At 33.8% G+C, this 27,744-nt stretch overlaps 1 protein-coding gene and 1 pseudogene across 1 annotated transcript; both read left to right on the plus strand.

Moving 5' to 3' along the window:
- Positions 2,528–7,156, plus strand: LOC104750695 (annotated as a pseudogene).
- LOC104750697 (basic leucine zipper 8-like) lies at positions 26,578–27,222 on the plus strand. The gene has a single exon (XM_010472536.1). It carries the CDS (start codon positions 26,685–26,687, stop codon positions 27,099–27,101), a length of 417 nt encoding a protein of 138 aa, XP_010470838.1. The 5' UTR covers positions 26,578–26,684; the 3' UTR covers positions 27,102–27,222.

Consider the following 27,744-nt stretch of genomic DNA (forward strand, 5'->3'; position numbering starts at 1 on the left):
TTTTTTTTTTTTTTATGTAATTTAATATAACAAGTCAATATTTGATTGGCTAAAATAAGTTAAGTGATGGTTCACCCCCGCTTACGTTTTCCTCGTGATATAAGCTTGTTTCAATCATTTCGAACTTTTTTTCAAACATCTCGAATATTTTTAAAGAAAGATGTCTCGCGACCTCATTCTTGTTTTACCCCATGTCCACACCTCCTATGGTGAAGCGCTTAAAGCAAGAACCGCCTCAATCCTTTGGATAGACAACTCAGACCTTCGCAGAAGCTTCATGGCAAGAGTATCCACCCTTGGACCGCCAGATGCACCATGTCCGGTGGAGTCGTCGATGGTGCATGGCGTTACCTTCTAGGTAGAGAGCTCATGCTTGAAGAAATTTTATATCTTACGGTTCACTGCCTTGAAATCTCTGTGTAGCATGTCTATGCCATTTCCATTCCCCCGGTGACGTTTGTGTCAACTCTGGTCATGTGTTCATCTCTACGTAGCCACCACACCGTCACCCTCTGATCACTAATCGCTACAAGAAAACAATCAATTTGCTAGGAACATTTGCGAGGGAAACAATCCCTCGCAAATTTGCAATGAAATTGCGAGGAACTTGCTATAACTGTTACGTCCATAGCAAATTCATCGCAAATTTACGAGGGACAACTTTGCAAATCCATTGCAAATTTGTGAGGGATATACAAGATATTCGCAAGGAAATTAATATTCCTTGCACATACATTGCAATTGTCTAGCAAGATTTGTAAAAAAAAACAAAGAAAAAAAACAATTTCAATATTTACTTCCAAAACATGTTAAACATTGCCAATTTTCTTTTATATGCAATTCTACATATTTTTAAATTTTTAGCCAAAATTATGATAATTATTAGATTATATCCTTTTTTAAAACAAAATGAAGTAGTATTTAGTAAATAATTAGTAATGATTAGCATAACGTTAATTAATGCATTATGTAAACCCATCTAATGATCCGCTAGAAAACCAGATCTGAATGGGTTTATATAAATACGATTTCAGTCATATATGGTAACCGAAAATCTGGATTTATTTAGGTCTTAAATCTTAATTACCCTTTTTGTTTCTTTTTTTTTGCACTTCAAAATTTTTAATACAACCACCACGTTCCCGATCTCCCTCCCGCTCTCCTCCGCCGTCTTGTTGCCAGAGAAACTTCGCCATCGGCTATTCACCCTCTCCTCGGCTGCAAATCACACCATCGATATAATACACATATATATATATATATGTATATATATTACACATGTATTTTACTTTTTAATTTTGGGAAAAATCATTAGTTGTTCAATAAATAAAATTATTGTCATTTATTTAATTAATTTTTTTATATAAAATTTTAATATTTTTTTTATATAAAATTTATGTTCCCTCGCAAATTCGTAGCAGAAATATAATTTATTTTCAATTAAAAACAAAAATATATTATTTTTAAAATTGTCCCAAATGCATAGCAATAATTGCGAGGGATTTACTAGTCAAACTTTGCGAGGAATATGTTATGGAAAATTTTCCTCGCAAAATTTGCGAGAAATTTACGAGATTTTTTAATTTGTGAGAAGCGATTTGCGAGGGATGGTTATTTCTCGCAAATCCCTTGCTATAGGTTATTTGCGAGTGAATTGCTAGGAAATCTTCCCTTGCAAATCGCTTGTTTTCTTGTAGTGGATGCCAATCTAGGGACGGAGACACGTTGAGTGTTTTGGGTGCAATTGACACCAATAAAATTTTAAAATTGTTCTAATTTACATCAAAATTTCAAATATATATCAGTTTGAACCCAACTTTGTGAGTTTGAATCCATTTTAAACCCAACTTTGTGAGTTTGAATCTATTTTGAACCCATCAAACAGTTTTCCTAGATCTGCCACTGTGCCCATCCAATATAATGACAATTATATCTAATAAAATTTTAAATGGTATACGCATACAAATCAAGTCTGGTCATTAATGTATATTTATGATGTATTTCTATTTTAATTTGTTTTCATTTAAAAAAAAAAATCAATGAAAAATTGGTGTTTCAAGCACTATAACGACCACATATTAGTATTTTTCTTAGATTGCTTCTTTATTAGTATATATGAGATTGTTGCACAATTTCTAATATAAACTGTCTGAAACCTAAAGAAACAGATTATGTATTGTGATTACTCTTCATTCACGTATTTGTACTCTGACACATAATAATTATAAGACTCACAAATCAGTTAAAGCAATTGAACACATAAATAAAATTCTTTTCGACTATTTCTTACATAATTGATTTTTCTGTGATATAACAGTTTATCACTTAACGTGCTTCATGGTCTGCTCCATATATTCCATAGATAAATCATGATAGTGATTTGTGACATTGTTTTCTTCCTCTTACTTTTTTTTTCCCCTGGTTGAATAGTAAATGCGTTTACTCATTTCTGTTGACTTGACAAAGTCTTTCTTTTTGCTTATATATGTCTTCTCCCTTTATCCTCCACCGTGTTGCAAATGGCTTTCTTAATTTTTCTTTGGGAGGTAAGAAAATATGAAAAAATTTCTTGGGGTTTTGTTACAGCTAATGGCCATCATTCATTTGGGTAAAGCTCAAGGACAAGACCAGCAAGGTAACTATCAGAAATCTTATTTGTTATATGCATCCTTTTGTTTCCAAATGTTTTATTAATGCTTTCTAGACATATTCTTTTACTAGGGCGAATCTAGGTTGGTTGGGGGCACATGCCCCATGCAAATATATAAAAACTAGTTTACAGATTGATTGTTCACTTAAAATGATTCAGTTATTTTAGTTTACATCCTTGTCTCCAAACCCAGGTACGAGTGTAGGCAGTGCTATATATATGTTTTTTGGTTCACATAGCCTTTTTCTTCTACCTCAACTATTAATCATTTGGTTTACAAATATTTACGTTTTGGTTCTTGGGAAAGCACTGATAATCTCCACAATGTTTGTCAATAGGATTCATCAGTTTGGATTGCGGGCTCCCTAGGAATGAAGAATCTCCTTATGAAGAGACTTTTACTGGACTGCGGTTCTCTTCGGATAAAGAGTTCATAAGAACTGGAGAAATTGGTCGAATCCGAGAAAATCCTGAGGGATATGCAAAGCCATACGAGACACTAAGACATTTTCCAGATGGAATAAGGAACTGCTACAATCTAAACGTTGAGAAGGGCAGGACTCATTCGATTGGCTAGGTTTGTATATGGGAATTATGATGGTTTTAACCTTAAGCCAAAATTTGATCTGTATCTTGGACCTAATCTATGGGCCACGATAGATTTGCAAACATTAGTGAATGGTACAGCGGAAGAGATCTTACACATCCCAACATCAAACTCGTTGCAAATCTGTCTTGTTAAAACTGGTGAAACTACACCGCTAATATCGGCTTTGGAAGTACGCCCAATGGGAAATGGTTCTTATATCACTAAGTCTGGTTCCTTGAAACGTTTGTCCCAAACATATCTTAGCAAGTCAGGACCTGATCTCCGGTAAGTCAACTTCAGTATGATCAATGTTTCTTATTTTCGCTTATGTATGTTCTCCTTTTTGTTCTGTTTCCAACACAAGGGTTGGTTTCACGTCCTTGAAAATATGGAAATTATTACTAAAACAGCATTGTTCCCACCTGTAGGTACATGAAAGATGTCTATGATCGCACATGGGTATCATATGGAGCCAGATTTCAGCCGGGATGGACTCAGATTTCCACAGATCTCAAAGTGAACAATTCCAACAATTATGCTCCACCAATAGATGCGCTAAAAAATGCTGCAATGCCTACTAATGCCAGTGCCCATTGACGATTGAATTGCCTTCAGGAAGTCCCAGGGACCAATATTACGTGTACGCACACTTTGCTGAGATCGAAGACGTGCAGGCAAATGATACCAGAGAATTCAACATCCTGTTGAATGGAGAAGTTCTTGCTGATCCTATCATTCCTAAGAAACATGACATAACCACTGTCCAGAGTGTGACCCCAAAAACTTGTCAAGAAGGGAAATGCAGTTTGCAGCTAACAAGAACAAACAGATCAACTCTTCCACCTCTACTTAACGCTTTGGAAATCTATACAGTCATCCAACTTCCGCAATCCGAAACAAATGAAATTGACGGTATGTATGATATTTCACTCTCGTGCATTGGCGGTTCTAGAAAAAAAATTTAGCCGGGGCAAATTTTAACTGAAACGAAAAAAAAATTCTATAAAAATTCAAGTTTTTTGGTGAAAAATATAACTCAAATTTTATTTAAGAAAGACAACCCATTTAAAAAATTTGGTTAATTTTTTAAGTAACACAATGCTATTAAAAGTATATGGGGTTGTAATATTGGTAAAATAAATAGACAAATTGGACTTTTAACTTGGGTTTGTATAGATTGGAAGACGCATTTGATGTCAAAAACGTGTGAATATAGAAAAAACTGAGTAACAGGGGCAAAAAAACATTTATTACCAGGGGTATAATTCAAAACTGTTATAAAATAGCATTAGTCTAAAAAAATTTGACAGTGGCAACTGCCCCTCCCTACTCTAACGTGGATCCGCCCTTGCTCTCGTGACATTTTTTCATGTATTAGTTTCTAACATCATCAACACTTTAATGTCAGTGGCTGCTATAAAAAGCATTGAAGCCTCCTATGGATCGAATAAAATCAACTCGCAATGCGATCCATGCGTCCCTCAACAGTTTATCTGGGATGGTTTAGACTGCAACAACACGGATATCTCCACACCACCGAGAATCATTTCTTTGTAAGTCAAATTTCACTAGTACACATATATATATGCACAATCACTCTTCAAAATCCCTTAGTATTCATGATCGTTAACACTTTGAATGTGGTTTTAAAATTTTTTACCAGAAACTTGTCTTCAAGTGGTTTAACTGGAAACATAGCGGCTGCCATTCAAAACCTTACGCAACTCGAAGAACTGTAAGTATGTCCATTCTTGATCGACGGCAAAAAATTATTATATATATATTCCAATGTATTGGATGTATATTTCATATATAATTTCTCTTTCTAATATTAGGGACTTGTCAAATAATAACTTGACTGGAGGAGTGCTGGAGTTTCTAGGCAACATGGAATCGTTGTTGGTTATGTAAGCTTATCTCAACATACTATCTAATGAATTTACGATTCAACCTCTTATCATGGCCGTTTTGAACAGAAACTTGAGAGGGAACAATCTTAGCGGCTCAATACCTCAAGTTCTTCGAAAGAAAGGACTAGAACTATTGTAAGAAAGTTTCTAACATATTTTTTGAATTTTTTTTACTCGTTTGTGCCTTTGATGTCTCATGAACAATCTTTTTCTTCTTGTAGTGTAGAAGGAAACCCAAGGCTTTGTGTCTCTGATTCATGTAGAAAACCACCTAAGAAGAAAATTCTTGTGCCAATTGTTGCATCAGTTGTTTCTGCAGCCATTGTCATTGCTTTACTAGTTATTTTTCTTGTTTTCAGAAAGAAAAAGTTAACGATTGTGGAAGGTACTTGCAGAGAGGCATTAATAAATAAGAAAACTTTATCAAATCTTGCAAATGTCGTTGTTCCATTGCATTAAAAAAAAAGTGGTACGACGAAACTGATGATAAAATAACATCCTTATTCTGATGTACAGGTGTACACATGCCAATGAGGACATCAATGGTAGACGATGTTACATTTGCTAATAAAGAAAGCAAAAGGTTCACATATTCAGAAGTCATCAAAATAACAAATAACTTCCAAAGAGTTTTAGGTAAAGGAGGGTTTGGCATGGTATATTACGGTACTGTAAAGGTCTCTGATCAGGTGGCTGTTAAAGTACTCTCTCAATCGTCATCACAAGGCTATAAACAATTCAAAGCAGAGGTATCTGTATTTTTGTAACCCTTCCCAACTATACTATTTATATGTTTCAACATTTTCTTAACATGAATCTTTTTTAGGTTGATCTCCTTCTGAGAGTGCATCATACAAATTTGGTTAGCCTCGTTGGGTATTGCTATGAAGGAGATCACTTGGCCCTCATCTATGAGTTTCTTCCCAATGGAGACTTAAAACAACACTTGTCAGGTAATTTTATTTTCTAGTTATTTCACGTGTAGCACTAGTTCATAAAACTCGAATGGTTATATGGATCTATATATCTATATATATATAGGGAAAGGAGGTAAGTCCATCATCAACTGGAGTGTTCGGCTACAAATAGCCTTGGACACAGCACTAGGTATGTAATACCGTAGAATAGATATTGAGTCATTTAGGTTTGCGGTAAATTAGTTGATCGAGGTGGCGACTATTGCATAGGATTGGAGTACTTACATATTGGATGCACCCCACCGATAGTTCATAGAGATGTCAAAACTGCCAATATATTGCTAGATGAGAATTTCAAGGCCAAACTAGCTGATTTTGGTCTCTCAAGATCTTTCCAAGTTAGAGGTGAATCTTATGATTCCACACTGGTTGTTGGTACTCCTGGATACCTTGACCCCGAGTAAGTATTTTTATGTCCTAAGACTTTTTTATTCATTCTTCAGTGATAAAAGAGTATATATGTACCCTTATCTTGGCTTGCAGATATTACCCTACATGTCGTTTAGCTGCAAAGAGTGATGTCTACAGTTACGGGATTGTGTTATTGGAGATGATCACAAACCAACCCGTGATCTCTGAAAAGTATCACATAGCAGAATGGGTTGGCTCTAAGCTTAACCGAGGTGATATTACGAAGATCATTGATCCAAACCTTGCCGGGGCTTATGACTCTAATTCTGTGTGGAGAGCTCTTGAGCTGGCAACGTCATGCGCCGATCCTTCTTCCTCGAAACGACCAACCATGTCTCAGGTTATCAACGAACTAAAGGAGTGCCATTTGTGTGAAAACTCAAGGATAAGCAAGACTCGAGGCTTGGAATATGGAGAACTGAACATTAGCTTGGATACTTCGGTGGTTCCGAGAGCAAGATAATTTTGAGTGTTTACTTGTTGTAGCAATATGCGAATCAATAAATCAATGAGTTATGTTTCATAGCTAAGATGTATGTGGTGTGTGATAATACACCACAAAAAACTTTTAAATTAATATCTTTTTTAATTGGCAATAAGAGCCAATAACTTTGATCTTCTCACAAAATTGTACAAAATTTTAATTTTTCCCAGCGAATGGATACGTCATACGTGTCCTACCTTTTCACGGCATTCCATCATATCATAGTGCATATTTGACCCATTGTTATATGATTTATAATTTTATATGTTGTATGAATTATATACATAATATTAAATAAAAACAGCTGATACAAAAGAAAAAGGGCCAAAACTACAGAAGCGTGATGCAAAATAAATAAAACACCACTGAGATCCATTAGGGTTTTGGAGTTATATGAAACTAGAAAGAACTCCTAGTCCGAGTATGTGTAGGAGAAGCGTCTATAAATTGGAGACAGAGATCATGAGAATTGAGAAGACAAGAGATATAACTTGGTCGATCGTCGTTGTCGTTAGAACTTAATTAGAAAGAGAAAGCAAAAAGTACGTAGAATAGAAGCATTAATTAAGACACATCGAAGGGTAAATTTTTTATCACCGATGGAGGAGAGGAAGAGCCACGAAAAAGGAAAGATAACGTCGTCTTCAGAGACAAGGAGGAGAAGAAGTGAAGAGACAGAGTCTCAAAGCTGGAAGGAGAAGAGAAGAGATGAATACTACGATGGTATATCGTCATGGAAGAGCGACAAAAAACACAACATCTCTTGGTCGTCGTCACAAAGAGAAGAAAGAAGAATTGAAGACACACGTCAAAGAGATGATCCATCACTCATGAAAAAGGAAAAGATTGCATCGTCGTTGTCAGGGAGAGGAAGGAAAAGAAGTGATGAGAGAGTGTTCCAAAGCTGGAGGGAGAAGAGAAGAGATGAATACGATGGTGCATCATCATGGAAGAGGAAGAGCAATGGAATAGACAAAACGTCTTCGTCTTTGTGGTCAGAAAGAGAAAGAAGAACTGAAGGCACACGTTGTTGGAGAAGAAGTGACGAGACAAGAGATGATGCATCATCATGGAAAATAATAGAAAGAAGAAGGGAGCTGGGAACTGATGATGCGATACTTAACCACGATGTGTTAGAACAAGTTATGTTGCGACTTCCAGTGAAATCCCTGTTGAGATTCCAAACCGTGTCTAAACACTGGAGACGTATGATAACGTCCATGTCATTTAAGGAAAGACACATGTTGCATCAGAAAACTCAAGAACCCAAACTTGTCCGTTTTTACTATTCTTATAGAAGCTATAAAAGAAGTTGCTATATGAAATATGCTCATAAAACGATGAGGTTGGAGTGGTCTTCGGCTTGTCTAGTAGAAAAAGAAGAAGAAGGATATTTTATTAGCGATGATAAAGGGAGACCTACTAGTGATGATAGTGGGATAATATCCAGTAGTATTGATGGTCTCGTCTGCTTCTATGCCTCCACAAGAGAAATTACTGTGATGAACCCAGCCACGAAATGGTCCTACAAGCTGCCTCTTCCCAACATTCAAATAGACTACGATGACCCAGAGTCAAAGATCCCTTTACCAGGATTTGGAAAAGACTACGTGACAGGAACATACAAAATAGTGTGGTTACATAGCCTTAGCAACTACGACACCACCTTATCATGCGAGATTTTCGATTTTGGAGTCAAGCAATGGAGGCGGGTGACTCCACCTCTTCCTGAGCATCGTTTAAACCACGACAACTTACCAACTTTTGCAAACGGATGGCTTTATTGGTTCCACCTAGACGCGACCAAGTTGATTGCTTTTGATCTTCACATGGAGATGTTTCAAGTCATTCCAAATCCTATTATTGAGACATCATCATCATCTGTTGTTGATATGGACTTGGGCAGCATAGACGATGACCGTCGTCTTGTGTGGGCTTTAGAGACAAATGGAGATGGCATGCAACACGTTTGGAGGCTCACTAACCACAACACCGGAGGGGCATTATTAAAAATGGATAAAATGTTCTCCATTGACTTGAACAAGATTAACCTCACTTATATGCCCCCTGATATTTCTAGGCTCTTCCACCCTAGTGCAATTTCTAAGAATGGTAAGAAGGTAATGCTCTTTGAACAATTCCAAGATCCCCTCCTATTTGAACCCCTAAACTCTACATATCACATCTTGTCTTGTTCTTCTTTTCCTTTTGGTGCCAGTGTCCTTATTCCTTTTTTTCCAAGTTTAGTCTCTCCCTCTATGAATTAATTTCAAGTTCTGAAAATGGATTTTATTGTCACATTATATGACTTCTTGTCTCATTTTTTTTTTAGTTCAAGTTTCAGATTTAATATGAAATATTTTTCATGATCATCTATTAATTGGTTCTCGGTTGCTTGGTTCTCATCCTACTTGTCTAGTTTTTCATTTTTTTTTATATTTTCTTTTTCTATTCATTGTGGTACAATGAATGTGTTCATTCTTTACAATCAATAAAATAAAACTTGAAGGTTTTTCACCAGATCATGACACATCAGTATTTTGGTGAATTTTAGAGTTGATACATCAGTTTATTTTTCTTCCAATTAAAACATTTTATTAATACACTTCATCCTATATTTTTAACATCTCAGCTTTTCTAATTAAAACAAAAACTAATCTCAGTAAATAAAATTATTTTTTCAGTAGTTTTTTGGACCCAACGTGATGCTTAAGTAAGCACACATAAATACACCTTTTTTACACTAATTATTAGTATTTTACATAATAATAAATTATTAGTAGTAATTTGATAACATATTTATAATAGGGAATCAAACTCAGTTAGAGAGAGGTGTGTGATGTTTTGTTATAAAATAGTCATATATATGCTTCCAAATCATATGTAAATGTTTGAAGTTCAAAAACAAATGTTTTATATTATATTCTAAACTTTTCTCAAATCTTTCATTTAAAAATAATAAAATATATATATAATTGGAATATGTGAATAGTTACGTAAAAAATTAGAAAGATGCAAACTTCGATCTTTCAACTTATGAAGTGAACTTTTAAACCACTAACCAGCACCATTAGTTAGTTAATTAGACATACCATAATTTCTTTTAGACGTTAGAATCACAGTTCTATAATTATCGTCTTACGTTCACAAAACCTAAAAGAAACACAATTTCCATATCACAGTATTGGACCACAACACTGAACAACACCTATTATAGAAAAGTCTATGTTTTTAAGTTTTAACAATGGATGAGGATACTGATGAAATTATTGCTTTAATCAATCAATACAATAAAAGTTGTATGTTTTTCATTAGAGCATGACACCTCAGCTTTTGTATTGAAGCAGACACTAACACATCAATTAAAATGAATACCCAATTAAATTAAAATAATGAATACACATCAGCTTTTTTTAATCTTACGTGGACAAAACTAAAGAGAGAAACGACGCTCAATTTCTTCTTCTTTGTTGTTATTTATACTATCTTATTCGGGATTTGGTGGAGTTAGGGATTTATTCAATTTGATTTATCTGATTAAGTGTGACTGAAGATCATTGATATCAAAAGTAATATTAATTGGGCTGCACATCAATATTCAAGTATACTAAAATTATCTAAAATAAATACAAAACATTGTGTTAGATTGTAAAAAAGAAATGATCTCCATCATTATAATCTCTTTTATATTTCCATCATCATTAATATCATATTTTACAAATGTTTTGTATGATAGAATCACATTAGTTTTAAAGCAAAAAATAGCCTAAAATTATGTACCAAAGCATCATGAATTCTATTTGTTCAAGAGGGTTTGTAAATGAGAAACAAATCAAGAACTAAGGGTTTGAAATCCCTAAACTTATATCTTAAGGTAATAAAATTATAAATATATTCAAAAATTAAATTTATGAAATAAAAAACTGAAGTATCATAAGATGATATAAATTATAATAACAAAAAAAACAAAATTACTATTAAAATTAGCAAGAACTTATGAATTTTGATTTCTAACAACATATATGATATTATGAAATCGGAAAAAAAAAACAAAACACAAAAGAATATAACTAAAATAAAATAAAAAATAATCTTGATGTGTAGCGCGGGTACTATTCTAGTGTTATTAGAATTCTATTCCCTATCTTATGCAATTCCTATTTGGAGATTCCTAACACTGTTGCGGCGTGCATGGTTGAGACTTAGAGCGCTATGTTAAAACTGTATTTTCACATATACATTCTTGATGAGGATTAATTGGCATAGACGTAATCTTTCTCTTTGATTTGATAGTTAGTGTAAGGGAGTTCTTTCCGGGTTTGCAGGATTGTTTTCTAAAAACACAATAAATCTGTCAAAGGAAAAAAAAATTAGCATTTTCTTTCCCAAGTAAATTAAGGAGTTTATCGATATTTTTGTGTATGTTAGTGAGAATTTTTTAATTCATATGGATTCGAAAGTTTTAGATTTTGGGATGGTGAAAAATTTAGAAAACAAGAGTAATTATATAAACTTAATTAGTAAAATACAAACTAGAAATCTCTACCACTAGTTTTTAAAATTATAATACAAACACAAAAAATTTGATCAATCACAAGTGTGTCTTTTCTTTTTCTAAAACTGATATCATATGAAATGTGTCTATTGATTATTTACTACAAAAGAGTTAATGATCATTAAGAAAAAAATCTAATTATAAAAAGGGCAATTGTCATAAATACCACAAAAATATGTTTTTATTCCAAAAATAACACAATTTAGTTTTTTTTCCTAAAATACCACTAAAATGTATTTTTTTTCAAAAATAACACATAATTGAACTAAAGTTCTAATACTAAAAACTAATTCAGAAATTCTAAATACTAAATTATACTCCTAAAAACTATACCCTAAAACTAAATATGTCAACCCAAACCTAAAAAAAAAATTCTAAATCCTTAAAAATCAATTTTTTGTGTTTGTGGTAATTTTGAAAAAAAAAATTTTGTGGTATTTTTGGAAAAAAAACTAAAATGTGGAATTTTTGGGAAAAACAAAATTTTAGTGGTATTTAAAGGAATTTCTCTTATAAAAAATAGTTGATAGATTTACAATTATGAATAACATGATTATAACTGTATGTTATTGAATTAATTTAGAGTATGTAGCGAAATTGTTAGCTAATTAACAATGCCACGATGGCTAAAATTGTATAGTTAAGATCTTCTCACAAGTCATTGCAATTAAAAGAAGTCACATGACTCATCAGCCACGGCAAGCACACGTACTATGAAATGAAAAGAATCGTTGGCAATTGAACTTACATATAAAACATCAATATTTTATCTTAGATAAAATATTATTACAAGTGCTACTTAATTACGGCCTAATCAAGCTAGAGCTGCAAATTTAACCAATCCCCAACCCCAAGTGACATACACTCTAATTAGCTAAGATAATTGGCCTAATGCAGTAAAATCAAATTTTATACTTTAGCTATTCGACAACAACTCTTGTAATTATGCTTTACGAACTACAAAGTTATGGTAAAATACTAAAATCTCTCCATTGTCAATTATTTAACACTTGAAATAATGTATAAGCAATAATAATAACATGTACAAGCAATGAACCTCATCCTCAGAGGCAATTCGTCGAACAGTTACCAAACACGAATCCAAAATGTTTATAAACTTTAGAGGCAAAATGGACAAAAATTCAATCCTCTATTTGATTACTTTGAAGATGGAGATTCAAACTTTCGATGGAGGAGTGGCTCGAAGAAGAGAAGAAGAAACTAACATTTTCCCAAATTGTAAAACCTAGATTTAAAAGAAATTTGGGCTGTCCACTGTCCAAATCGTTATTTCCATTTTGTCCTCGAGCCCAATGGTTTTTTGTCCATTAAAAAGACCATATTATTTTTAGGCGTGGCCATGACTGTCCATAATGGACATGGGCTCGCCCACGGACGGACCGCCCAATTGAACCCTATAGCAGGAGCTATTGATGGCCGTGAATGACGGTAGCTACGTCACCTATGTTGAAGCTGCAAGGTTTTGAACTATTTCAGAAGGATAGGACACTAGTACAAGAATAGAGTTGCAAGGTGTGTATGTCAGCATTTAACAAAGAAAGATCTAGAAGCAGGAGGCTACACAAAGACTTGGAAGATGCTAGAAGTATCTAGAAGATAATAGAGTTTCATGTTTACAATGGGAATGTAAACATGAGGAAAAAGGATAATTTCCTAAACCATAAAGAAAAAGAAAATTGTCCAATTCCTATTAGGATTAGATTAGGTAGTTTGCTAATTAAATAGCTAATACCTAGATCTATAAATAGAGGTGCTATAGCTAGGTTGAGCTTCAGCACAAACAAGAGAAAATTAATCTAGCTATTAAGTTTTAGTCTTAGAGAAAAGATAAGAGATAAGAACTTAGAGAGAGCGTAAGGTTTCTTTAAAGAGTTTTGAGAGATAAGAAAATTGTTTAGAACAAACTTGTAAACAGATTTTTTATTAATCAAAAAGGAGTTTGAGAGAAACCATTATTTTGTTGTTCAGATTGTTAGTTCTTAAACTTTCAATTGGTATCAAAGCAGCACTTGTTCGAAATATTACGGGTGAGATTCTGCGGACAAGATGGAGAGCTACGGAGATCTGACCAACAACAATAAAGTTGTCTTGGATAATGGGAACTATGGATTTTGGAAGTCAAGGATCAAACCCATAATAGGAGGTATTGATCGTCTTGCTTGGAAAACTGTGCTGGAAAAGTGGGAGGAGCCTACAATCAAAGATGAATCAGGCAAGCGAATACCCAAACCTGAGTCAGAATGGACTGATGAAGAACAAAAGAAATCAAAATATAACTCAAGAGCACTAAGTGCTATTCATTACAGTGTTGGGAGAAAACAGTTCGATTTGATTCAGGGGTGTGAAACAGCAAAAGAGGCATGGGATATCCTTCAGATTCATTATGAAGGCACCACCAAAGTGCAGAGCTCAAGAAAGGATATGTTAGCATCGAGATTTAAGAATCTAAGGATGGAGGATCATGAATCAATCTCAGATTTCAGTTCTAAGCTGAGTGCTCTAGCACAAGAGGCCTTAACCTTAGGTAAAACCTATAAAGACCAGAAATTAGTCAAAAAGTTTCTAAGATGTCTTCCATCAAGGTTCATGGGATATAAGACAGTCTTAACTGTATCACATGACTTAGACAGCCTTACCTATGGTGAAGTGGTTGGAATGTTACAAGCACATGAGATGGAGCTGAATGGAATTAAGAAACCAAAAGGGATAGCTTTAGCAGTAAGCAAAGATACAACTGATCAAGGAGAGGAGGATGTTGTAGGTTTACTGGTACGAAGGTTTGATCGTGCTTTGAGAAGGATAGAATAAGGTCAAGGCCAAAAGAAGACCGGTTCATTCAAGAAGACAAGTGAAGACAGAAAAGCTGATTTGCAATGCCATGAATGTAAAGGATATGGACATTTTATTCGAGAATATCCGACGAGCAAGCTACGAGAGGCCAAGTGCACAACCTGCAAAGGTACTGGACATACACATGATATGTGTATAAATAATTCGAAAAATAAGAAAGAAAAATCTATGATTAGTATTGAGGATGATTCAGATGATGACAGCAGCAGCGAAGAAGAGCTCTTAAATTTGGTGGCGATGGTGGGAATCACTGAATTTGAAAATGGGGAAGAAGTGACAGATTCAGAATCAGAAGGAGAGGAGATTCTTGACATTGTTCAGAGTTACAAAGAAGTGCGAGACACACTTATTGCTCTAGGAAAAGAGAAACAAGTACTGATAAAAGAAAAACTTCGACTTGAGACACTGGTCATATCTTTGCAGAATGAATTGGAGGATGAGAAAAAGATTGCTAAAGGTTCGCTAGAGTTAATGAGAGAAAAGTTACTTTTATCCGCAAAAGCAGACAAACTTGAAGAGGAGCTGTGTAAAGAGAAAGAAAAAACCACAGAATTGCAATCGGAGTTGGATCAGCAGCATAGGAAGATTCATATGTTTGCAGGCACAAAGCAACTTGATAAGATCTAGCTATAGAAGAACTGAGAAAACTCATAAAGGACTGGGATTTACAGATAACAGAGGAGCAAAACCACAGTTGACCAAGTTTGTGTCTGCTGGAATGATTAATTCTGAGAAAGAAACAACTACAAGTGTCTCTAAAAAGTTTTTGGGATGCTATTTTTGTGGGAAGATTGGGCACTACAAACGATATTGTTACAGGTTTTGGGAAAAGGTGTGTGCTCTAAAGCGCCAAGGAAGATTTTTCTGGAATGGAGTTAGAAGACAAGTATGGATAAAGAAAACTGATCTATATCAACCGGAATTAAACAAGGCTTCTGAATCAGGATCCAGATGTAGTATGCCCATGATTACTGAGGAACAAAATGACTCAGAACCTTAGTTCTTTGATAGTGGGTGCTCAAGGCATATGACTGGAACCAAGAGCAATCTACAAAATATCAAGAAACTAAAAGGAGGTACATGGTTTTATACAAGGGAAGGGTACAACGTGTGATGCTGAACTTCCACAACTTGTGAATGTCTATCTAGTTCAGGGGCTGAGAGCTAATTTGATAAGTATTAGTCAACTTTGTGATGAAGGATTGTCGGTGCTGTTCACAAAAGTTGATTGCAAAGCTTTGGATGAAACAGGAAATGTCAAGTTAAATGGAGTAAGGTCTGGAAACAATTGCTACATGTGGGAGAAAGAGCCAATCAAGTGTTACAGTGCTAAGGCTAGCATTGATCTCTGGCATCAGCGACTTGGGCATATGAATACAAGGAATCTTACTACACTTGTGAATAAAGAGATAGTGCGAGGGGTACCAAAGCTAAAAGGGGAAGACAATATGGTGTGTGGACCGTGTAACCATGGAAAACATGTCAAAATTCAGCACAAAAAGGTTCCAGATGTTCAGTCAAAATCAGTTCTGGATCTGATTCACATGGATTTAATGGGACCAATGCAGGTTGAAAGTCTAACTGGAAAGAAATATGTGTTTGTGTTGGTTGATGACTATTCCAGGTACACCTGGGTTCGATTTATTCGAGAGAAGTCTGATACTGTAGACAATTTCAAAATTCTAACCTTACAATTACTTAATGAGCGAGGAGGGATCAAAAAGATAAGGAGTGATCATGGTGGAGAATTTCAAAATGAGGCTATGAAGGATTTTTGTGATCAACATGGGATTGCACATCAGTATTCAGCCCCAAGAACTCCACAACAGAACGAAGTTGTAGAAAGGAAGAATAGAACTCTTCAAGAAATGGCAAGGGCAATGATTCATGGAAATCAGGTTCCTAAGAAGTTCTGGGCTGAAGCTTTAAATACCGTTTGTTACATAATTAACATGGTATATGTGCGAAGAAATACAACTAAGACACCTTATGAGCTGTGGAAAGGCAAAACACCAAACTTGAGCTACTTCCATGTTTTTGGTTGCAAATGTTATATTTTAAATGACAAGGATTATCTTGGGAAGTTCGATTCCAGAAGTGATGAGGGCATGTTTCTTGGATATGCAGAGAGTAGTACAACATTCAAGGTGTATAACAAACGTACTGGTCTTATTATGGAGTCAGTGAATGTAGTGTTTGATGATAGGTCTGGTTCAGTGGGAAACAATGATGGTTCAGACAGTGACACATAACCAGTAACTACTACGGGAAAACATAAAGATGAGTCTGAAGTAGAGGCTTCTGATTCACAGCCATAAGTGTTTCAACTTGTTCATAAAAATCACTCAGCATCTGATGTCATTGGAGATTTGAATGAAAAGATAAAGACTATAGGAGTTAAAATAGACTTCAAAAAGATGACAAGTTACTTGACAACTCTAGAGACAGTGTTTTATGAGTGTTTTGTGTCAATGATTGAACCAAAGAATCATGTAGAAGCTGTTCAAGATGATTTTTGGATTATTGCCATGGAAGAAGAACTTGAACAGTTTGAGCGTAATGATGTATGGGAGCTAGTTCGGAGACCAATAGATGTAAATATTATTGGTACCAAATGGATTTTTAAGAATAAGATTGATGAAAGTGGTGTTGTAGTTCGCAATAAGGCTAGATTGGTAGCACAAGGGTATACACAGATTGAAGGAGTGGATTTCGAAGAAACTTTTGCACCAGTAANTGACAACTCTAGAGACAGTGTTTTATGAGTGTTTTGTGTCAATGATTGAACCAAAGAATCATGTAGAAGCTGTTCATGATGATTTTTGGATTATTGCCATGGAAGAAGAACTTGAACAGTTTGAGCGTAATGATGTATGGGAGCTGGTTCAGAGACCAATAGATGTAAATATTATTGGTATCAAATGGATTTTTAAGAATAAGATTGATGAAAGTGGTGTTGTAGTTCGCAATAAGGCCAGATTGGTAACACAAGGGTATACACAGATTGAAGGAGTGGATTTCGAAGAAACTTTTGCACAAGTAGCAAGACTTGAGTCGATTAGACTGTTTCTAGGGATGGCTTGCATTCTAAACTTCAAAGTATTCCAGATGGATGTCAAAAGTGCTTTCTTGAATGGGATTTTGTAGGAGGAAGTGTATGTTGAACAACCCAAGGAGTTTGAGGATCCAGTTAAACCAGATTATGTTTATAAATTAAAGAAAGCTCTTTATGGGTTAAAACAAGCTACAAGGGCTTGGTATGAAAGGCTAACTAGTTTTCTTATGGAGAAGGGTTATACTCGAGGAAGTGTACAAGACCTTGTTTGTCTTAGAACAAAATGATGATATCATGATGGTTCAAATTTATGTTGATGACATTATTTTTGGTAGTAGATCTAAGAGGCTGGTGGATGGTTTTGTGGGTAGTATGACACAAGAGTTTGAAATGAGTATGGTTGGCGAACTCAAATACTTTCTTGGATTGCAGATTACTCAGTCTGATCAAGGAATTTTTATTTCACAAAGTACTTATGCTAGGCAGCTTCTTAAGAAATTTCAGATGGATAAGTGTAAAGAAGCCAAGATACCTATGAGCGCTTCACTGAAATTGTCAAAAGATGTTGATGGAAAGGAAGGGGATGTTCAGCAATACAGAGGGATAATTGGTAGTTTGTTATATCTCACTGCTAGTAGACCTGATTTAAGTTTCAGTGTTGGAATGTGTGCTAGATATCAGTCGAATCCAAAACAATCACACCTAGAAGCAGTCAAGCGGATTATTAAGTATGTGAAAGGAAATGTTGATTTCGGGATTTGGTATTCTAAAGGTTCGAATCAGGGTTTAGTTGGATACTGTGATGCTGATTATGCTGGGAGTGTGACTGATCGGAAAAGTACTAGTGGAGGATGTTTTTTTCTAGGAAATAATCTCATTGCATGGTTAAGTAAGAAACAAAATTCAGTGTCTATGTCTACGGCTGAATCAGAATATATAGCTATGGGGAGTTGTTGTACTCAATTATTATGGATGAAGCAGATGTCAGCAGATTGGGGATGGATTCAGGAGTATTACAAGTGTATTGTGATAACAAAAGTGCTATTGATATTTCTAAGAATCCAGTCCAACACTAAAGAACCAAACACATTGATGTGAGACACCACTTTATCAGAGAACTGGTTGAGAAAAAGCAAGTTTTGATTGAACATGTTGATACTGAAGATCAACTAGCAGCTATATTCACGAAGGCATTAGATTTTAATCGATTCTCAACTTTGAGAAATTCTCTTGGCGTGTGTGAGATGTGATTCTTATTGGAGCTGGTCAAGAACAAGTACAAGGAAATTCTGGGTTTCAAGATTGAGTGAATCAATATTTTATTTAAACCGGTTTAATTTTTGGGTTGATTGGGTTTCAATATTTTATTTTCAAGATATGATGGGTGATGGCTTCGGTTGTATCGGAAAATAATAAATCTTGTGGTTAATAGCTTTGGGTGTATCGGCGACTAAAAAAAAAAAAAAAACAACAAAGAGAGGATGGTGAGAGCGACTCGACAAGGGTTGGTGAAAGGGGGAAGGAAATCAAAGTTAACTCGAGATGATGGTGTTTCTCATCGACCTCATCTGGTTGACGAATTGAGTGATGAATCCTCGAAGGATGAATTGGCACAAGAAATTGGTTGTGAAGAAACAGAACCTGTAGGGAAAGAAATCACTTCAGAGACTGAGGAGGATGAGGAAATCTCTGTGCAAGATCAACCTGAGCGTCGCACATTAAAACGGAGGAAGATGAAGCAAGGATCTACTTCGGAGACTAAGCGGTCAAAATCTGCTGAGTCGAGTGGCAAGAGTATTCGTGCAAAGGGAAATTTTCGATCCGATTTGTTTGTGTCGAAAACTGCTCAAGCAAGGTACTCAAAGTTCTTTTCTCGGAAGTTTATAGAAGAAAGACAACTGGATTTTTCTCAACCTGATGAATTAGGGATTATGAGTAAGATTATGGATCTTGGGTTACATACTTCGGTACAAGATCTTTCTGTGTATGTCAAAGAGGTGGTTTGTGAGTTTTATGCCAATTTGCCAGATAAGAAATCTAGGGATGGTATTCAAGTGTTTGTTAGGGGCCATTGGTATGAATTTTCTCCTAGGATGATTAATGAGGCGCTTAATCTTGAAACATTGACAAGAGTTGAGATGGAGGCAGATGCAGCTGTTGATCAGCTAAGTAAGAATGAACTCGCAGCAGTGCTGAGTGGCAAAGATAAGTTACCTTGGTCAAGTTTGATGGTCAGAGATCTTCCTGGAGATGTTGCAGCGCTCTTGATGTTGGCGGCTTTCAATTAGGTTCCTTCTGTACATAGGAATCATCTTTCAGTCAAACGTGCTCAAATTGTGTATAAGCTGATTCAGGGTATTCAATTTGATTTAGGACGACTGGTTTATGATCAAGTTATGGAGATCAATTGGACTGATCCTACTCGGTATGGGATTTTCCCTAGAACAATTTTTGAGACACTTAAGTTTCAAGAAGGTCCGCTTGAGTATTCGGATGCAGAGGAAGAAGTGGCCGTTGAATTTTACACTAAAGATGTTAGAACTGGGCGTGCTTATGCGATTAAGCACAACTTGCTTGCTGAAAATAAAGATCCTATGTCAGTTCGAAGACAAATGGATGAGGGATCTTCTTCAAACTCCGAGGTAATTCAGTTGGGTAGCATTCGAGTGCCACAGATTGGACAAGAAAATGAGGAGATGTTGTATGGAGCATTGGTTGATACGGCTCAGGCACTTCGGAGATTAACTGATGTAGTTCACAAGCTGATTCAGAATCATCCTTTGTCCAAAATGCTTTGAAGTATTGTGTTCAAGTGTTTATTTTTAACTATTGTGTTCTAAAGCAGGGGGAGTAGGAAAGGAATGCAACAATTCTGTGGGAACTATGAATTGTGGGGGAGTTATAGTATTTTGTTCTTTTGCTCCTTGTTGTGATGAACTTGAGTTTGGCTCGGTTGTGGATATAAGACTTTGTTTTTTGAAGTAAGGTTGTGATCTTGAGTCTTAAAATGCATGAGAAGCACAAAGTTAAAAAGGGGGAGATTGAAGCTGCAAGGTTTTGAACTACTTCAGAAGGACAAGACACTAGTACAAGAACAGAGTTGCAAGGTGTGTATGTCGGCATTTAACAAAGAAAGATCTAGAAGCAGGAGGCTACACAAAGACTTGGAAGATGCTAGAAGTATCTAGAAGATAAGAGAGTTTCATGTTTACAACGAGAATGTAAACATGAGGAAAAAGGATAATTTCCTAAACCATAAAGAAAAAAGAAATTGTCCAATTCCTATTAGGATTAGATTAGATAGTTTGCTTATTAAATAGCTAATACCTAGATCTATAAATAGAGGTGCTATAGCTAGGTTGAACTTTAGCACAAACAAGAGAAAGTTAATCTAGCTATTAAGTTTTAGTTTTAGAGAAAAGATAAGAGCTAAGAACTTAAAGAGAGCGTAAGGTTTCTTTAAAGAGTTTTGAGAGATAAGAAAATTGTTTAGAACAAACTTGTAAACAGATTTTCTATTAATCAAAAAGGAGTTTGAGAGAAACCATTATTTTGTTGTTCAGATTGTTAGTTCTTACACTTTCATATGTGAGTCGTTGTGTTCTTGGGGGAAAATACACTCCATCCCAGTGACTTGAGAAACTAGAAGATCTCTAGTGCAAGGCAAGTAACCCAAGATTTTAACATGTTTAATCGGTTTCGACTTCTCAAATCTTATCTGACCCTTTCTTTATTTCTTGTTCAGCCATGGACGAAGCGGGAATTCGATCAAATCCAAAGATCCGGCGACCTAATCTTATGCAACCCTCATCAGGCGTCACTGCATTTCTTGAGGCCGATCGATACCATCCAAAAAAGTACAAGGCGATGGCCGCACAAAAACGAAAGCCATTATTTCGCTTTCTTCATACAAAAGCCAAGGAGCAATCTCTTTAAGCACACAACGTTAGTTCTCGAGTAGAACCTTTGTCTTAGTTGCTTAATCACATAATAAGGTATCTTATCAAACAAATGTTAGTGTGTGTCACATGGGTTTAGGGAAATTTCTCCAAGTGTTATAATACGTATTCTTGTTTTGTTAGAATATTGAAGCCAAAAATTTGTATTTGGAGGATGCTTACCAAGAAAGCAATAATACTCTTTTGTTGTTTGATGATGAAACAATTGTTCTCGTCGAGATGCTTTTGCTGAATTGTGTGCTTATTTACCATCTCGTAAGAAGGAAATGGTAATGGCGGTAGCATGTTTAACAAGTCCTAAGGACATTGGAGATAAATATATAAGACTATTTAGGGAGAGGTAAAACAACATAAAACACATCCCTTTACTTACTCTGCTCTGCTTTTTCCCTTTTTCATGTTTACTAACTCTTGCCTTATTGGTTTATTATTGGAACAGAGTAATGATTCATCCCCCTAGTACTATGGTCAGAACCTTAATTATGAATCAGCTTTGTCTTGAGAAAGACTTTGAACTAAGTGAGGATGTGGATTTAAACATGTTGGCTACAATACCAAAGAGCTTGAGGTAAAGTCTTTTTATTACTCTAGTCATAGTTTTTTCCGATTTCCTATCTTTGCAAGTAGTATAAACACTTTTGCTTTTTTTTATGATGTAGTTGTTATGTGATTTGGCCGGTTATGCTCGTTTAACCGAGCTAGAGGAATATGTGTCACATGCTACCTTATCGAAAGTCTCTAAAAAACATTTTATTGAAGCCTGTAAACTGGTAAGTGGTTAAAATTTATGAATGGTGCAAACGTCAAAAGTGAATTGTGTATTACTAATAGTATTATATTTTTTCTGTCTGCGGGTAGAACCCTCGTCAACTTGGTCAATCTGAAGGACTGGTGCCACTATGACGAGAAAAGATAGCTCAAATTTGGAAAAGACTACGTTACATAAGCACACATAATAGTGTGGTTACATAGTATTAACAAGTATGACACCACATTATCATAATAAGTAACTTAGTAAGATACAAACAAGAAATCTCTACCTTCAGAGTTTAAAATTATAATATTTGCTTTCCAATAATTAATACAAACCCATAATGGTTCATAACATCAGCAACATAGTTGTTTCATTGTGATTATGTGATACATCACTTTAAGCTAAAGTTGAGTTTCATTAGTTACCCTTTCGAGCAGCTAATAGATTCATTCGTCTAATAGTCTTCCTTTGAACCAAATCCCCCCCAAAAAAGTACTATTTTCTAAAGCAAATACTCTTTCTATCAAAATATAAGAAGTTTTCACATTTGAATAAAAAAATAATAATAAATTACTTTATCTAACTGCTTTAGTTGAGTGCTTTTGTAAAATAATATTTTTCACTAACAATAAGATATTATAACTAAAAATACAAATTTTTTTAAATCTCCATGGTAACTTCCAAAAACATTGAGTCTCATCTAAAAGAAGTTACAATGTACCTTAGATATTTTTTTCATCTTGAGTTTCATATGTTTACTTGTACATATTCTCCATAATTTCGACTCAACCTATTTATTTCAAAAGTTACAAATGACACATCGAGAAAGAAAAAATAGAGATATTTTAGTTTTACATAAATATTGATATTACAAATATTATAATTTTTTTGAGAAGCAAAATATGATGTGTGATGAAGATTTTGCTTTGCTAATTGTCATAAAATTTCTGTGGTTTTTTTCTTTATTGTAAAACATAAACTCTATGCAAATTAATAGATTAAATTATTAATATGATGAGTTTTTTTTATGTTGTCAAACATCATGGGAATTACATTTTTAAGAATTAATACATCATAAGTTGTGATTATGATTACTATTAACATGTATTTGAAAAAATCTTACTTTATTTTATTATATATGCATAAAATTTCATTGTGAGTTGAGTCTTTAATACAATATATATGATTATTGAATATAATGTGACTTTTTCATATATTAGAAAATTTTCTACAATTTAAGTTAGTCTATCAAAAATTAATTTGGTTTCATACTTTTAATATATTTTTAATTGGTTTGATCAGTATTTTTTATTTTTATATTATATGGTATATGATTTCATTATGAATATATTAGATGTTGAAACGAAAAAGTGAAAGAAATATAAATTTCTAACAATGTAAAAGAAATAAAATCAAAAAGCAAAATATACACCATATAAGATACAAATAAAATGAAGTAAAAAATAGATTGTTAAATTTAAAATTAATTCAAAAATATGTGTACAAAGTTAGAATTTTTTTATCATCTATATATATAAAGTTAACTTTTGTCTCTTCTCCTTCCTCCATTCAGCTAATCAATTTTTTTTTGGCATAAAAAACTATTTTAAATATTCATTAATTGCTTATTTATTATTTATAATTTATAATAGTAAAAATAAATAAAACACAAATTAAATAAAATTAATTAATTTTAAAATATTAGAAACAAAAATATAACTTTTAGTAAATAATAGAAATAATAACTATATAAAAATAAATTAAGTAAAATAAATGTGAATTTTAAAATAGTAAAATTAATACTATAATTTTTTTTTAGTAATAATGTTTTTATTCATTCAAATTATAACCAAAAAATGATCATATTCTAAAATTTAGAATGGGTTAATGAGTTTTAGAATGGAAGTAAGATTTTAATGCATGGTGGAGTAAAAAAAAATTATGTAATTGTATTTATAAAAATCTAAACAGAAAAATAAAATTGAAGTGAATAATTAGTTTCTAAGAAACATATACAACAAATATTTTTTATGAAATTTCACTTATTAAAAAAAAAATTACATAACTTAACTCAAAAAAATTAATCTAAAAGGAATATATTGCAAGGGTCACATTTTTTTTTGGAGAAAAATATGAAAAAGAATTTTGAAGAAATAATCAATCTAAAAAACAAAATCAATACTCTGAAAATATAGAAAAAATAACATGTAAGTCATTACAAAAAGTGATATGTGATTTGTATAGTATATCTCATAAGGTATTTATCAGCTAGTGCTACAATTTTATAACATGATAACAAAAATATATATAAAACAAGCTCGAAACTTCATCAATTCTATCAAAGATTTATTATTAATTTCACTTATAAATTAGAAAATTAATTACTTACTCAAATTATAAGTTTTAATCAAAAACGAAGATATTTGTAAGGGTCACACTTTTTTTGGGAAAATTATGAAAACGAATTTTGAAAAAATAATCCATCTAAAAACCCAAAATAAATGGTCAGAAAATATAGAAAAAAAGACATTTAAGCTGTTACAAAAAGTGGCATGTGATTTGTTTAGTATATCTCATAAGGTATATTCTCAACTTGAGCTATAATTTTATAACCCAAAATATTGGTAAAAACAACATATTTAAAGTACACTATGTTTTTTTAAGAAAACAAAGTTGAGGTTGCATCAAAAAATTAACATATGAGGTTTTAGAAAATATGTAACTTGCTTTAGTGAACGGTTATTCATTGTCGGGTTTAAACGTTTCACCATTTATACATTCTTGACTTGGTTGAAATTCTATTTTGGCAGATGATGCACTTGGAAAACCTCATTGTAGCGACATAACACTAAAACTGTTCATGAAGCTTTGTATATTTGCATTTAATGTGGGATATCGATATGTTTAAATGGTTTCTATAATTAGGTCAACAATCGATATTCGACGTTATAACTTTTAAAAATATGTTTTAATGAGATATGAATATTGAATGAAATTTTCTAAGGATAAAAGGTTAAAAGATTATCGACAATATTGTATTCTCTTTGTGAGGTTCTTAAGTCATTATTGTTATCACGTGATATATTGTTAATTTGCCAAAAACACATTATTGCGACACTAGACAATATATGTTTTATATAGATTAGTAAAATAAGTACGGCGTTTATATAGATTTATCTTTTAATCTTTAAATAATTATATTTATATTGAATGATTCTTATTGATAAAATTTTTAACTAAAATCTCACGCAAATAGATATAACAAAGAAACATTATCTTCAACATATGTTGTATATCACTTAATAAAGTAAGTTTAGTGTTTATATAGATTTATAATCAAAAGTTGAAATGATTATATTTGAACTCAACAATTTATATTGATGAAAAAAAAAAATTAAAATCCCGCGCGTGCGCGGATACAAATTCTAGTATTATATAAGATATAAGATTTGGAGAGAGGTAATACAACAAAAAAAAAACACTTTCCCTTTATAAAAAAACCCAAACTCTATAGAATTTGCCAAAAAAAACACTCGTTTCTGTTCTAACCAAATAAACACTAAACTTTTGTTGACTTTCATTGACTTGCCAAATCAACGTGCCATTTATAAAGTTAACAAAAAATTTAAATGTTATTAACAACATGTTTACTGTTGTGATTAAATCATACGACGTGGCTTTCAAATTCTTAGTTTTAAAAATGAAAACTGCATCTCCTAGATTGGCTATGATAACTGGCCTAATGCGCTAATATCAAATTTGATATTACCTCACTCACACAATTATCAAATTTTACTACTTTAGAGATTTAATGCACTCTAATTGGCTAAGATAACTGGCCGAATGCGCTAGTATCAAATTTTACTACTTTAGATATTCGACCACAACTCACTCTCGCAATTATGTATGAACTATAGTAGTTTTGGAAAATCTCTCCATTGTCAATTATTAATTAATTTATTTAACACTATAAATAATGCATGTATAAGCAATAAAGTGACTTTGTGGTACATCATTACCCACAAAATTCATAAACCATTGGATTATCAATTGAGTATGCTCTTAAAAAAATTAGATATGGTTGGAAGGTTCCTCGAGAAAAAGAAACATGGTGCGTCGACGAGTCGCTACCTCTCATGCTTTCTTAGAATAACTAATAATATAAACTATGATTTTCTCTCGCAATGGTCCCCTTCATGCCATCTACTTACTTTCAACTTTCAAGTGCTTCATGACTCATCAATCTCACGATTACAACTTCTCTTTTTCTTCATCATACATGAGAAATATCATATTAAAAGTTTACGTGTATTATAGCCACTTGGATTAGCTGTTAGTACTGTAAGGTCACAGTACTACCTCAATTTAATCACCTATAAATACCAAATTAGAGTGCCTCTTATGGATCTATACCATCATACTTGTTAAGAAAGGTTACAAAAGAATACATAACTGTTTGTTTTGTATATATGGCCGGTTTTGTCTATAACCTTCCAAGTGCAAACCCTAGTCCGCAGTCTTTTTTCAAAACCTTTGGTGATCGCGTTCCACTTGTAAACTTGCCAGCCACGTCAGACGAATCTAACCGGAGTGCGGAAGATGATGAGCGGAAGCGGAGAAGGAAGGTATCGAACCGCGAGTCAGCTCGGAGATCTCGTATGCGGAAACGACGACGCATGGAAGAACTGTGGTCTATGCTTGTTCAGCTCATCAACGAGAACAAATGTCTCGTAGATGAGTTAGGCCGAGCCAAGGAGGGTTACGATAAGGTTATAGAAGAGAACATGAAACTTCGAGAAGAAAACTCCAAGTCAAGGAAGATGATTGGTGAGATCAGGCTTAATAGGTTTCTTAACGTAGACGGCGATAAGATCTGGACCGTTTGATCGAGCTAAATAGTTTGTGTTTTTGTTTTTCTATATATATATGGAGAAGAGTGTTCTCTGCTACGCAATGTTTCTGGAACTGTAACAAAAGAAAAACGAAGTGAATTTGAGATTGTGTGAATCAATGGGTGGTGAGAGGGTTTTTAAAAGTTACTTTTTGATAAAGGCGCACAAGATTATGATTTTATGGTTTTTTGATTAATGAATTACGATTGTAATTTAAATGACAGAACCAAGAGACAGTTACAAACCGGGAGTGAACCAGTAACTCACAACACATTAATAAAGTTGTTCTGGTTTGTGGAACTATTGAGGAAATCGCTCTAAAGGAAAACCGGTTGGTTACCGTTTTTAATGTATAAGTATAATTAAATTTGAGGTTATGACACCCGATCCCGTCTAAAGTGGTTGTGTTTCCTAATTAGTAATAACACGTCCCACCAGGGATCGACGGTACCTACCTTCATGCCTAAAATACACAGGTGCAGTAATGGTAGTTACGATGTGGAGGAAAAGTAAGTTATATAATGGCGGTTACATTGTGGCTTAGGGGAGGCATAAGAGGTAATTTAAATTACCTCTTTTTTTGTTGTCCTGAATCACGTTTATGGTTTTAAATTTATGAATCATGAACCTCATGAGC

Source organism: Camelina sativa, chromosome 16 (assembly GCF_000633955.1).
Source record: "Camelina sativa cultivar DH55 chromosome 16, Cs, whole genome shotgun sequence".
NCBI lineage: Eukaryota > Viridiplantae > Streptophyta > Magnoliopsida > Brassicales > Brassicaceae > Camelina > Camelina sativa.